General features: G+C 36.9%; 1 protein-coding gene across 6 annotated transcripts in view; it reads right to left on the bottom strand.

Moving 5' to 3' along the window:
* ARHGAP15 (Rho GTPase activating protein 15) overlaps window positions 1–15,137 on the bottom strand; it is a 638,999-nt gene that overhangs the window by 544,231 nt on the left and 79,631 nt on the right. For all 6 annotated transcript variants that reach the window (XM_001157299.6, XM_063790436.1, XM_016949756.3 and 3 more), the window contains exon 4: window positions 7,728–7,789. In XM_001157299.6, the coding sequence (XP_001157299.1) occupies window positions 7,728–7,789 (62 nt within the window). The remainder of the gene's footprint in view (window positions 1–7,727; window positions 7,790–15,137) is intronic.

Here is a 15,137-nt window from a genome sequence, read left to right as displayed (position 1 = left end):
TGCACTGGCTTCTGCTCTGTTCCAGGTATGCCACCTGGCATTTTATATGCACTATGTGATTTAATTACTAAGCTGGTCACATGTCTCCATTAAACATTTACCACGTGCCAAACACAATTCTAAGGGCTGAATAGAGATGGAAAATAAGACATTCCTCAAAAACTTTACTTCTAACTACAAGAAGATGGGCAATAAACATGGAAACCAAGTCTTCTGAATGAGCCTAGGATACTCCCATATTACAGAAGAGAAAACTGAAGCCCAGTAAGGTTGCATCCTAACCAAGGGAAAACAAGCCATAAAGATGGGATTCAGGCCCCTGCTCACTCCAGTGTCTCCATGATCTCTCAGCAGGTGACATGCAGCTCTCTCTGTAGTCACTCTGAGCATGCCAGTTGAGAGCCTCATGAGAGGAGCTAAGAGGGGGAGATAAGGAACAGTTGTCAGAGAAGTACTAGAATCTCTTTCTCTTTGGAGCAAAGCCATGTCTTAGCCTGACCTGGGCCATCCTGCAATGCTGAACTGCAAGCCCTTTATCCCTGTCTTCCACCCCTATCATGATGGTCAGCAGGCAAATTCACCCATTGACCAATCAGTGCCTCCACATTTCATCATAACTTTGAGAGAATAGTTTTCTATTTTTTCCACAGAGAGACAAAAATTAAGGTGTTGGATAGACTAAAGGGGTAACTAAGACACACAGTTCAGGAAATATCTAACTTTAGTAAGACAGTCCAAAGTGCCAAGAATAAGGGAGACAGCCATCAGTTTCCACAGGAATTTACAGGTAACAATCAGGTAAGGGTTTGATCCTAGTGATTCCATGCAGGAGACAAATCCTAGGGCAAGAAATGCCAAGTGTTGGGCCAGGTGCGGTGGCTCACATCTATAATCCCAGCACTTTGGGAGACTGAGGCAGGTTGATCACTTGAGGTCAGGAGTTTGAGACCAACTTGGTCAACATGGCGAAACCCAGTATACTAAAAACAGAAAATTAGATGGGCATGGTGGTGGGTGTCTGTAATCCCAGCTACTTGGGAGGCTGAGGCAGGAGAATCAATTGAACTAGAGAGGCAGAGGCTGCAGTGAGCCAAGTTCAAGCCACTGCACTCCAGCCTGGGTGACAGAGCAAGACTCAGTGTCAAAACAAAACAAAACAAAACAAAAAAAGAAATGCAGGTATTTATCTTATCTTTTGACATACAAAACAAATTACATCTAAGGGGAAAAGGGGTGCTAACTACAATTAGGAAGTAGGGAGAACTAAATTTCTATGAGGGCATTTATGTACCATTTATGCAATTGGTGGGACATTTTATCCAAGTGAAACACTTCATAAAACTTCCCTAAAGCAAATCCTGAATTGTGAAGTTGGAAAAATCCAAAAAAACTAGCAGACAAATAGAAGTACAAAAACAAAATCAAAGCCCAAACAACAACAACAACAAAACACCCCCAAAACAAAAACAAAAACAAAAACTCAACAAAGCCATCAGCTTGGCATTCTACAAAATGGACACCGGATGGCAGCACATAATAACAGCAACTTTGATTGTAACAGCTTATCTGGAAAATGCTTGATGGAAAATGCTTGATGAAAAATGGCTCTTAAAATATTCATTACCGTTATAAGAATCTGTTAGCTTAAACTCCGGGTTTAACACATTCATTTGCTCTAAAGACCAAAAGCTTTATATCCTACGCTTACCTTTCTTTTGCCTTCTTTAGGTAATGACAGAGTGGCAAACCAAAAAGTCAGAAGAAAATATATGTGAGGTTCCTTGACAAATTTCAGCTTCTCTTATTTGGTCCATCTGCCTTTGTTACCTAACTTGGTCATGCTGGATTTGACTTGATTCCACACCAGTGATGGGAGTGAAAGTAATTTATTCTAATGTCCCTGATTGATTTACCACAAAATTACTCAGACACTGTTAAATGTACAGACTCATTCTCAAACTGGTTGGTCTAGGAACTTGCTTCTTCTGTCTCATATTGTAAGCATCTTGTAATTTATGACTGCTAAAAGGTGGGTCAAAAAGACACTGAGGTGTAAAAATACCCATCTCTGTCAGTATTGCAAGAAAATGAAGAAAGATTCAGCCTGGAAGAATTTATTGCGGTACTGAGCAGAAACTACTAAAGAAAAAATATGATGACGTTAGGCGCACACCTTAGTCTCACATTCCAAAGAAAGTCCATTCTGAATAACAATTGTTAAAACAAACAAACAAAAACCCAACCGAAGGCCTAGTAGCTGTGGGCCCTAGGATGAAAGCAGGCACTAGTAGACGTAACCACTGCACAATCTTTTTTCTGCATTTCTTTTCATAGCCATCTTCTGGCCATATTTTCACCCCCAAGTATATCTTTCTATGTCCATCTAAGGAGAGACGAATGTGACTCTATATTGTGGTAAGATGCGCAGAGCCACACAGGAGCTGATGACGGGAAGACCTAGATGCCGAGGGAGAAGAAAGTTTGTGGTGTTGAAACTTCATAAACATACTGTCAGGTGTCTTTTGTAAATGTAAGCATTGAAAATAACTTTTTACTAAGGTGTCATAGAGTTTCAGAGAAGCCAGGGTTACTTACAGGTTTGGGGACAGAATTCCCCAAATGATGAAATTCCTATGGTTCATCAGAAAAGCTGAGGCATAGTTTCAGTGTTCACAATTAAAAATTAAAGTGAATGCTGCATGTATTCTGTTTTCAAGCCTGTCAGTGTATTGTTGGGGAAATGTGTATAACCTCATTTCAAAATAAGGCTAAAGGTATGGCCTCTTATGAATGTCAAATATAGCCAATAATTTATCTTTCCTTTTACCATTTCCTGCTTATATTCAGAGATAAGTTAAATTTTCTTTGAGAGAAAGAGAAAATACATTAAAGAGACAAACAAAGACACATAAAAAAGAAGAGAAAGAAGGAAAATAAGAAGACAATACAAGGTATGATGATCTATTATGGATTTATAAGTAGAAAACTTGATAGAAATTAATAAGATAATACTTATTAAGTGACAATTAAGTACCTGGTACTGTTGATGGCATGAAATAAGAGGACCATTTTTGCTCATTAGTCTCAAATAGCTTAAAGCAAGAGAGATAAAGCAAACGTGTTTCAAGCAGAGGTCAGGGCTAAATTCTGTGATACTAACTATATATAAAATAAGATTTGGGAGAAATAAGAGGTTAATACTGTTGACTGAGTTTCTCCATTTATACAATAGGAAGCAATAATAGAGTCTATATTGTAGTATCATTTAAGTATTACTGATAAAGAATTCAGCCAAGTGCTTGACAGAGTAAGCATCTATTAATATTGCTTATTAATTCATTAAAATTTATAAAAGATATAAAGGTACTTGATAAATGAAATGAAGGCTATCAAATTTTATGTAAGAAGCATAAATTATAGTATGTTATATTATTTATTAGTTACTAAACTATCAATGGGAAAAAAACTACATAATTTTTCAAGGTTATGACTAAACTGACCATTTTTGTTGCTAGTGATAAAAGCATATACACTCCTTGGGTAAGCAATATGGCAATGCATACTAAGATTCATTTAAAATGGTCGTGTGATTTGATCAAGTAATGCAGGCTTAGCATTTGTCTTTAGAAAATATAAAAGAAGGCCAGGTGCTATGGCTCACGCCTGTAATCCCAATACGTTGTGAGGCCAAGGTGGGTGGATCTCTTGAGCCCAGGGGTTCCAGACCATTCTGAGCAACATGGAGAGACCCAGGTCTCTACTAAAAATACAAAATAATAGCTGGGCCTGGTGGTGTGTACCTGTGGTCCCAGCTACTCATTTATCCCCGCATAAGGTGGGTGGATGGATGGGGGTGGAGGAGGCTGGCATCACTGCACTCCAGCCTGGGTGACAGAGTGAGATCCTGTCTCAAAAAACAGACAAAAATATAAAAGAAAAATTGACAAGCAACAGGAGAAATATTGCAATGATAACTTCTAATACAAATAATTTAATATAAATATAAAACCAGACTCAACTTAAAAATCAAGTAAAAAAAGAGGTAGGGATGATTTGGCATATTATAGCCTATCAACATAATGGGATTATCATGTTCTTAAACATGGTGATTACATATACAATGTTCAATTTGTAAAGTATTTACAATAAAAACAAAACAAGCCCCATAAACTTGGAGGGGATATGTACAACATGTAAAATTGACAAAGCATTATTATCTCAAATATATTGTGAGTTTCCTCAAATTATTGAATAAAAAAGCAGGGAACTCAATAGAAAATAGTCAAAGTTTATGAATAGACTCAGAATGCAGAATCTGAATGTCTCTAAACAGATAAAGTGATCCTCAGCTTCAATACTTATCAGTGAAACACAAATAAAAGCAATATTGAGGTAATGTTCTATGGATAATTAGATTGGATGATGCTACGTGCTGATAAAACTGTGGAAAGTAGAATCCCTTCTGTATTGCACATTGAACTGGTGTGCATTGGTGCACTCATTCAGGAGAAAGTGTGACAATAGTAGTCAGTAGATTTACAAATGTGTGTGACTTACCACTGAGCAATCCTGTACTCCTGAAAATATTCCCCTGAGAGAATTCCTAACAGGTTCAAAGGAAACATATATGTGTGATTTATTGAAATGTGGTTTGGAATGAAAGGAGTTAGAGGCAACTTAGATGTCCACAGCTGGGAGACTGGATAAGTAACAATTCATATACAGTCATGCTTCACTTAATGATGAGGATATATTCTGAGAAGTGTGTCGTTAGGTGATTCTGTCACTGTGCAAACATCACAGAGTGTACTTATACAAATCCACATGGTAAAGCCTACCACACACTAGGCTATATGGCATAGCCTATTGCTCCTAGGCTACAAACCTGTACAGCATGTTACTGTACTGAATACTGTAGGCAATTGTAACACAGTGGTAAGTATTTGTATATCTAAACACATCTAACCATAGAAAAGGTACAGTAGGCATCAGTTCTATAATCTTATGGGACCACAGCTGTATATGCTGTCCATCACTGATCAAAATGCCACCATGTGGCACATGACTATACATAAACGATGGCAAAGTGGCCAGCAATTGGAAGAAATGAACTAGATTTAAAGACATTCATGCACTGCATAAAAACGTTTTAATCCACAATGGACGACATATAGATAGTAGTCCTATGAGATTGTAATGAAGCTGAAAAATTCCTATTGCCTAGTGACATGGTATTCTTCATAACGTCATAGCGCAATGCATTATCGTTTCCATGTTCAGGTATGTTTAGATACACAAATACCATTATGTTACAATCACCTACAGTATTCAGCACAGCAACATGCTGTAAATGTTTGTAGCCTAGGAGCAATAGGCTATATCATATACCATCTAGGCTTGTGTAAGTATACTCTGTGATGCTCACATGATGATTAAATCACCTAAGGATGCATCTCTCAGGACATATGCCCATCATTAAGAGATGCATGTCTCTATAGCACCATAGAAAGCTGCCCAAGAGCTAACATTGAATGAAAGTAGTAAGAAACATAATAAGGTTTATGATACAAAAATGTTTATGCTATATAGAACACATTCACACATACACGACTATACACTATTTTTTGAATGCCACATATACAGCTAAATATAGATATATATGGAGAATGAGTTTGATAAACACACATTAAATACATTAAAATGAATGTCTACAAGGGATTGAAGCAAGGATTGGAGACTGATAATAAAATAAAACCAGCTAGGGCTCTTGCCCAGAATGATAATAGCACAAGGCCACAAACCGAAGGATATAATCAACTCAATTCTGTGCACCTGGGGTAACAACAACAGCAGCAACCAAAAAAAAAAAAAAAAAAAAAGGAAAACTAAAACATATAACTTTAAGTGGAAAAGGCTGAAAGAATGCATAATGATATGCAAGATGAAATAATAAAACAGAGTACAAACAAATGTTTACATTAATTTAACTGTAACACGGAAATTGTATGCAAACAGGAAAGTAACAGCAAATAAAACAAAAACACAATAGTATACAGATTGAATAAAACTACCTAAAAACGTGTTCATGTGAGTTGGCTGGGGGAAGGGACCTGTTCTTCTCTGCTTTCTCTTGACACTGCCTTCTGTATGTTATAAGGTTGGTTTACAGAGGGGTTATGGACAAGGATACTTTACAAAACCACACAGTAGAACCTCCTTCTGCTTTCTTGAAATTATTTCATTTAGGATCTCCCCTACTTCCTTGCATGAGGCTGGAGGGTGGAACTGACCAATGCTGTCACCTCTATTCTCCTACCCAGCTCTAGTGGAGGGCTGAACTGGCTAACTTAGATAATTTTGAAGAAACTCTTTATTCCACATGGCTGCTGAGGGAAGAAAGGGTCATGACTTACTCATCTTGGGGAGAGGCATCATTGTAACCTCCACACTCCTTCCTGAGTTGATAAGGTCATGATAAGGTTTAGGGGAAAGGAGAGCACTTGGGCTGGGCTACTCAAAGACTTCCTCCTGTTTTTCCTTCAGAACCCAATTCTCTAAGCCCGATTCGCCACTGGGGAAGGGACTAGCCAAGTCTCTTAAAGCAACCTTGCATTTGATCTTGTCTCCTGTGCATCTCTCTCCTGAACTCTTCAAGGGAAGGTGGCTGCAGGGCCACTCCAGAAAAATAGTCCAGGCAAAGATTTAAGGCCTTGTTCACTATCCCAGAATAAGACGCAATATGGAGAGAAAATAGAGCTTGTTATTTACAACTGAAATAGCTATTTTAAGTAGTGAAACTATGGATGACTTCTTCACCACCCCCCCCCCAAATTTTACTTTGTTTAAATAAATATATTAATTCATTATAACCATCAAACAAAAGCAGACTTTATTCTCTGGTGTTGACCCAGAGTGTCATTCTAGTAATGAATTGTATTATACAACTAACAGGTGTCCCATTGTGTAGCTAATTAGTACATTTATCCTATATAATTTTAATTGTTAGTAATACATTTAAGAGTAAATGCCTTGTCTCTCAACTTGAGCATTTTCTACAAATTCGGTAACTTGCATATCACCCAGCACAAAGCTAAATATGTAACAGAACCAATATGAGAAATAGCAAAAATTCTAAAATGGAGGTGATTATTTCTAAACATACGGTATATACCACACAATTATCATCTTTCTTTACCGTCCTATCAACCTTACATTTTTTCTTCAAGATTTTTGTTGTTATTGTTCTCTGAAGAGTTCTTATTCCCTTTTCAAATTTCTCTCACCTCTGAATATGATGTTACTTTTATTTTATCAATTTCTATTTTGAGCTACAAAAGTGGTTCAAATCTTCCATCCTTCAAGAAATTATTCTCACAAGGTATTGTACAGAGACTTTTCTATATTGCAAATGAATGCATTCATTCTCTAATCTTTCAATCACAGAAATCACAATCCATTGTCTTATTTATTTTCAGTGTTTTATGAGTTCAAGTCCAAGGAGGACAAAAAGCACCTCATTTATGTGTTCTGTTCAACAATATAGAATGTAGTGCCTTTCTTTAAAAACTGTAGTTCCATTAAAAATAATGTTGATCATAGCAGTAGCAGAGGAGACTGTTCTAGTCTGGTACCATAGGGACTTGCATCCCAAACAATAACAGTGGCACAAGTTGAGCATATGAAGAACCAGCATAGTTATATAAAAGTGAATTAAAGAATTTTATTACCTTAGTTTCTTTCCTCCATCTGCAATTTTAGCTTTTTGCAGATAACCTTCTTTTTCAACCATCTGCAAGAAGAATGCATATGTTAAAGCCGTGACAAACTACTATGCATTGTTGATTTGAATAAACCTATGCTTTTCAAGAGTCATTGCAGTGATGGAAGTTTTCAGTCATAGAACTTTACTAATAATGCATATATAGCTTATGGGAAGTGCCTGCAAAATCATAGTCATTACAAGCTGTTAAATATCTGAAAGACAGACTATGAAGAGGAATGTGAATGATTTGTTAGATAGTGATACACCTTTATTGACTTTTCTTTCTGGGCGTTGAAGTCACTTGTTTAAAAAATTGATTGCAAATGGTAAAAGAAAGACAAATTGAATGCCTTCCTTTATTTTACCAAGTGTCCTTAGAAAAGTTCTTTTCAAGCCTCCCCATGTACCTTCTGAAGCCGGGATAAAGGAAGACTTCAATGGGACCAGGTAACTGAGCTAGTTGAATCATGGAAGGGCATTTAAAATAGCAACATTTCATATATTTTGGTCAATTGCCAAGATACCCTGTAGTAGCAGTATCTCATTATCTTCCTTCCATGATGTAGGATTGCTTCCTTTTCCTATTTGCATATACTGTATTGGCTTTCATTTCTAATAGAGCTGCAAGTTTCTTAAAGGAAATTCAACAAGTCATTATAACTCCGCAGAAGTGTTTGTGGAGGTTTTGGCAAAATAAATGCACAATGCAAATTGTGATGGGTTGACTCCCTGCAAAGTCTATACTAGGTGTTTTAATTCCTTAGCATCCTACTTCTACCCTCCTGTGTCTGCCTCACATGCCCCATCCCAAGTCGTTAGCCTTCATCTTTCACTCTTAGTGAATTGCCCACACCCTTCTCCCTGAGCTGCCTAGTATCAGAGGACCACACTCCCTCAGTACCACCCCATGTTATCCCCCAGCTGAAATAGTCGACCATGACCATGTCTTCATATCACAAAAGTCTTAAGTATATTTAATCTACTTCAAAATTAAATTAGTAAAACCCAGTGCGGTGGCAAGTGCCTATAATCACAGCTGTGTGGGAGGTTGGGGTGGGAGAAGCTGCTGGTCCTAGGAGTTTGACACCAGCCTGGGCAGCATAGCAAGAACCCCATCTCAAAAAATAAACAAGAAGAAAACCAAATTTTAATGTGTATGTCTTTTTATTAGAGGGTCTTTCCATGATTTCTCTGCCATCTCTTTTAGGTGCACCATCCTGAATCTCCATTTTCAGTTTGCCATTGTCACTGTGACAGCACACATCAGATCATGTTGTAAATGTCCTTTTATTTATCTGTGCCTGCAGGCAAATAATGTGCTATGAGTCCATCAAAGGCAAAAAACTGTACCTTTCACACCTGGATTCCTAGGTTCTGGAATATTTTGGTAGTGCCAATAGTCAAAATAATAAAATTGTTTGAACAAATAAGTAATAAGTAAATTAATGGCTATTTAAGTGTTTATTTAAATATTTATAGTAAACTGGGCAAGCCAAGAAATTTATCTTCAATACTACAAGTGAAAGGAAGAGATATTTAGAGGTAAAGGAGTTGTTCCAAATAACTAAAATCTCACTGGTTAAATGTCTGCTCTGATATAGGTGAGAGTTTTTCTGCCTTGTTTTATTCCTAATACATATCACGGGACTTAGTTTTAAAATGCATTTGATGAATACATTTTTGACTAAATAAATAATGATAGAGATAATAATAATGATGACTTACGAAAATGATAGCAAAGTGTTTTTTACTTATCTCCATATCCAGAAAGTTTCTTTTACTTCACCATGTTGTCCACAAGTCTAAAGCATCTAAGGAAGCTTTCTTGGATAATTTTGAGAACCATGGTATTCACTGGTGCCTTTTTGTTTTGTATTTGGATACATCTATTCATTTGCTTTTTCCACATTTTATTCTATGTATACTGTCCCTTTTTCTTGGTGCCAGGAATTTTATTTTTCTACCTCGTAAAACCCATATAATAAATTTAGTGTTTAACTCTGTGTATCACTGGTATCCACAAATGTTTGGAAGAAAGATGTTTTCAATAGCAATTACCACCACAAAGGAGGTTCCTTTCTCTAGGAATGTATACTGAGAAATTTTGTTGTGTAACCGTAGAAAAAATTTATTGTTTTATTTAAGTTTTCTTCTGATTAACAGTTACCCAAAACCTGGATTTATCTACCAAAAAAACTACAAAAACCTATCAACCCATCATAAAAATTGATGCATGCGTTCTCTGCTAAAATTATAGCCCCAATTGTTTTTTCCAAAAATTCACAAAAGATCCCTCGGTAGACATTTGCTACCCACAAAGATAAATTATTGATGAAAATTTCTCTAAAAGAGATAGGAAATGTGAAAGGAAAAAGCTAATACTCTTATAGGGAGAAATCAACATAAACAGGTTTAAGGTGTACATCATAGAATTCTCTTTCTTTGAATACATAAGTAACATTTCCCCAGACACTGCAGGACTTTTCCCAGAATACTTGAGATTGATGCCAAGGGCTGGATTTCTCAAGTTAAGACTCAATAAATGTGACATCATTGTCATCAGTGGCTGAGCCAGTTCCATGGTCTTGAATCAATGCAATAGACTTTTCAGGAATGATCATACAGAGGTCCCAGGAAAAATGAGGACGAACTGAATAGCAAGTTAGTTATCTTCTCTTATATCATTTTCCAAAGTCAGGCTGCCTTCCAGGTCATTAGAAGAAGCTAATAACACTTCTGCTATGTTCTATTACCTACTACACTTGCTACCACCATGCATATTTGTTAAATGTTTACATGCAGATTTCTACATGTAGTATATCTATGTCCTACCACTGTGCACACATTCTCACTTCTGAGATCAGGTGTTTATTTTCCTTCATCTTCTTTATTTTATTTTATTTTTGAGATGGAGTTTTGCTCTTGTTGAGTGGGCTGGAGTGCAACGGTGCAATCTCGGCTCACCGCAATCTCCGCTTCCTGGGTTAAAGTGATTCTCCTGTCTCAGCCTCCCAAGTAGCTGGGATTACAGGCATGTGCCACCATGACCAGCTAATTTTGTATTTTTAATAGAGACAGTGTTTCTCCATGTTGGTCAGGCTGGTCTTGAACTCTCGACCTCAGGTGATCCACCCACCTCGGCCTCCCAAAGTGCTGGGATTACAGGTATGAGCCACCGCACCCGGCCCTTTCATTGTCTTTTTAATACTTGATGTACACTTATTCATTCTTTTCAACACATTTTTAATTAATAACACTTCTTTCCTCTAAATGCCAGCTTCTCTGCTTACAACAGAACTGGAAAGATTAATAGGACAATTTTAATCCTCTTGAGGCTTAAACTCCTGGGAGTTCATATTCAAGATATTCCTGCTCCTTTTCTGGGGGGACGGGATACCATGCCCTGCTTAAGTCATCTCACAGACTCAGGCCATCTTTTAGCCTGGGTAGAAAATTCCAATTATGCTTTCTGCACTGAAAGCACTGCATTGTAAAGGGTCTCATGCTGGCAAGTGAAGTTTCCACGAGGTAGGATTAATTACTTTACTATTCTTTGTCATGTTAGTTTGAAATACGTCACCATGTTTCAGACACCAGGAATCAGTTATTCTGGGAGCCTCATAGTGTTCCGAAAGAAGTATTAGGGCAAGCAAAAGATTGCTATGCATTTTGCATATGGGTTTATATATGGTACCTTATTAATTTCTCTAATAATTATTCCTACTCAATGTTAATCCCATGGTTTGAAGGGACAATGATCTATAAATTCCAGTTGAGCGTGCTAGTCATCTAGATCTCAGATGGTCTTGTCTCCAGTAATTTATAAAATTACTTACAGCTCTAGGTCTAAGTTCAGGATACTACTTGCCAAATTCTAGGCCAAATTGAAGTTCTTTAAAGAAGTAGCAGTCCCTGAACTAAGTATACTTAAGAAATGTCAACCAATCTTTAGATGCTAAATCTGGCTTCTTGAGCTATTTGTCCAATGTTCCTTAGAAGCCCTATTTAACATTAAATGGCTGGAAAGATCAGCAATTTGTTCATATTGGATGCCAGCCAGTCTGCAAGCATTGAGGAAGTGCTCGGCAGACACAGCCGTGCTGAGATACAGATGAGAAGAATGAATGGCAGTGGGATACCCAGATAGCACCTGTTTATCAACCTACGTTGGAGGCGACAGACAAGACGGGAGCAGAAGACAACCTTTGATTAATGGTAACAATCATGGCAGAAAGACTAGTGTGTTAACTGTACATACACACATTGCATTTTTTTTTATGAGAAGGCTTCATGTTGTTCTCAGATACAATTGCAAATAATAGATTTTCATCTACACCATTCCACCAAAGGGTTCTGTTAAACTAACCCTTTCTGTTTATAAATGGAAATAAACTTAATCTGCAACTTTTACCAGATTTTGACGAGAAGGGTTTGGCTTTTAACACCAGAACCACATGGTCCTTATGCCTCATAACATTTTCTCTGCTGATGTATTTAAGTTATTGTTCTCTTCCCCTTTGTTCTGATAATGTGCTCAGTGGCAGCCATCTGAATCCTAGTTCAGCTTCCTAGGTTCTTTGATGTAGAAAGCGGGTGACTTAAATAGTATCAGAATATTCCCTATTATGTACTGTGAGATAGACTCAAGGGATCTTCATCTCAGTAAACACTAATAATGATGATAAATATGATTTTTCTGGATCCACAATGCTGAGACAGGCCCCAGCTCTAAACTGAGATGATCCCTTTAAAGTAGCATCACCCTATGAAACCTTCTGTGTGACTGACTGACCTCTCTCTAAAAGAACTCTGCATCATCTCTCTATAACTACAACCCTGGGCCACTATAATTATCAAGCAGATTTAGCATTTAATTATTTTCCTATTTAATAACGAGGCAGCTGCTATACTTTCTCTGAACTTTTAATAGATCATAGTACTTTGCTGTTAATCTTGTCTGTTTCAATGATTTCTATTAAAGAGCACAGAATGAGGACACATTTGGTTACATTATTTTACCCCCAAATGATGCTTCACTTTCCTTCTTAAATTCCCGCCCCCCACCCACGCCCGCCATTTTTTACTTCTCCACTGTTCATAGAAATATCTACCTTATCTGTCTTTCTTTTTTCTATTGCTTTTATTTATTTATTTATTTAGCCTTTGTTTTTAGGTTGCACTCTTTCTCTTTGGAACTCATTGCTTACATTTTCTTCTCAATATTCACTTATTCCCATACTGTCTCTGCTATTCATGCTATATTTGATTTGCTCATTATCGGCGAACTCACGGTGGACATAATCCATTAAGAACAGAATCAAAAACAGAAAAAATACCTTAAAACTCCAGCTTATCTGTACATCATATAAAGTACTAATAGTTTTTAAACATTTTTAAAAGTCTTAATTTTAGAACTGCCTTAAATATAGCTCAAGAATGAAATATTATGCCTTTAGACATAGATTCAGTATGATGTTTTTGTCTGATGTAAATACATCATTTACTGTGTGTGCACATTTTTAAGAAGTGGTAAACCAAATATCTAAAGTTGGATGCAATGATTGCATGTGAAGAAGAGTAGAAGAAAAGCAAAGAATGGTTCTGGGTCATACATAAGTGGTGATAGAGGTCACCAAGAATTCTCAAAGAGGTCCTTGATAAGCGTGTTGGATTTCAGCATGAAATTTGATTTCAGATTTAGGCATGGTTTACTCATTTCAACTTATTTATATTCTTTAATAAGTTTGTTGAGCAATGTTTTCATGGGTAGCCTCCCTTCCTTACTTTCTCTCACTTAGGATAAGACAACATGTCCAGCTTTGGGGTTATGCTGAATGTCTTAAACCATTTTTCAAATACTAGGTTTGGCAAAGCACATATTATGTTTTGCCAAGTGCTTTTCCCCATCATGTTAAACCTCTGTGTATTTCAAGGGAAATTTTATCTGTATGTCTCTGATTTATTCACCCCTAACTCTTCAAAATGTCATTTTGAAAATGTTATTATTTGATGTTTAAGAACCCCCATATGACTTTTTTTCTGAACCTTTCATCTGGCAACCAGTGTGTTCATTTGGTCACCACCATGGAATCCAGGTTCTGTTTGGGAAACAGGCTGAGGAAGGCACCCTTTTTGTATCTCAAGAAATTTCTTCAGTCTTCTGGAGGCTTTTACTATAGCTCACCTCTCCCTCCCTCATGCACCACCCAACTTCCACCCACCATTGCTTTCTCTTCTTCCCTGAATTCTATTTATTTGTGTCTTTGATGTAAATATGTTCCTCGTTCTTTGCCTGTCACTGGACTTCAATGAGAATGGCCTTCCTGGTTACTGTCTGGGCAACTTATTAGTGTAATTCAATTTCTGCGTTATAACTTAATTTCAGTCTAGGCAGTAGGGAAGAAAGGATTGCTCAATATTAATAGCCTTTATTGTTGCTGTTGTGTGTGTTCTTTTTCTCTACTCTAGAGTTAAATGGATTTCAAATGTGGAGCTGGATGGGAGAAGTATTGTCATTTGTTTCTGTGTTTCAATGGCTTCTGAACTTCTTACCATCACTTCAAGGCCCTTTGCAATCTGGGCACTGCCTCTCTCTCCTCAAAACCCGTGACTCTTTTCCCTTGTTCATAATATTCTGGCTGCTGTGGAATTTTTGCAGTTTTTCAGATGTAACAACTTTGTTCTGACCTGGCGACCCTTGCACTTGTTTCTTTCTGCTTCAACATTCTTCTTCCAGTTCTTTGCTTGGCAAACTCCATCAATCTTGCAAAATCTCAAGTTAACTGGCCATTTCAAAGAATCCATGTATGACTACTTAATCCAGTGTAGGTTCTCACAGAAACTTGTTTTTTTTTTTTTTATCATAGCACATTTTGTAATTTGGACTTATAGAATTATGCCTTCCTTTATTTAACACTTCTGTTCATCCCTAGACTGAACGCTTCTCTAGAAAGGGACATGGCCAGTTAGCATATTATCACATATTCCAAGCCTAGCACAGTGATGGCCTCAACAAATACTTGAATTAATATACATGCTCTTACTTGAGAAAAGGAAGGGCACATGAAATAATGAAAACTTAGAGATGGTTTCTATTAGCATTATTAAATTATATAACTTATTATTGTTACATAACTTATTATTAACAGCCTGAAGATCTGGAAGGATATTTCAGAAAACCTAATTTTGTCTTACCCAAGTAGAATTTTGAAAGACTAAAGAGCTTTTAGAGTTTTTCAGCAGTTTAAGGAAAGCCCAGCTTGATCAATAGAACTATTCCCCCAAAGTCTCTGTCCTTTGTTTTAAAACAAGAAAACACTGTATTCTCACAATGTCTTTCATGCTCAAAGCTCTCACTACTATTAATTAATCCACA

Source organism: Pan troglodytes, chromosome 13, assembly GCF_028858775.2.
Source record: "Pan troglodytes isolate AG18354 chromosome 13, NHGRI_mPanTro3-v2.0_pri, whole genome shotgun sequence".
Lineage (NCBI taxonomy): Eukaryota > Metazoa > Chordata > Mammalia > Primates > Hominidae > Pan > Pan troglodytes.
Note: the sequence above shows the minus strand (reverse complement) of the source record. Positions and strands in the feature narration are given on the sequence as shown.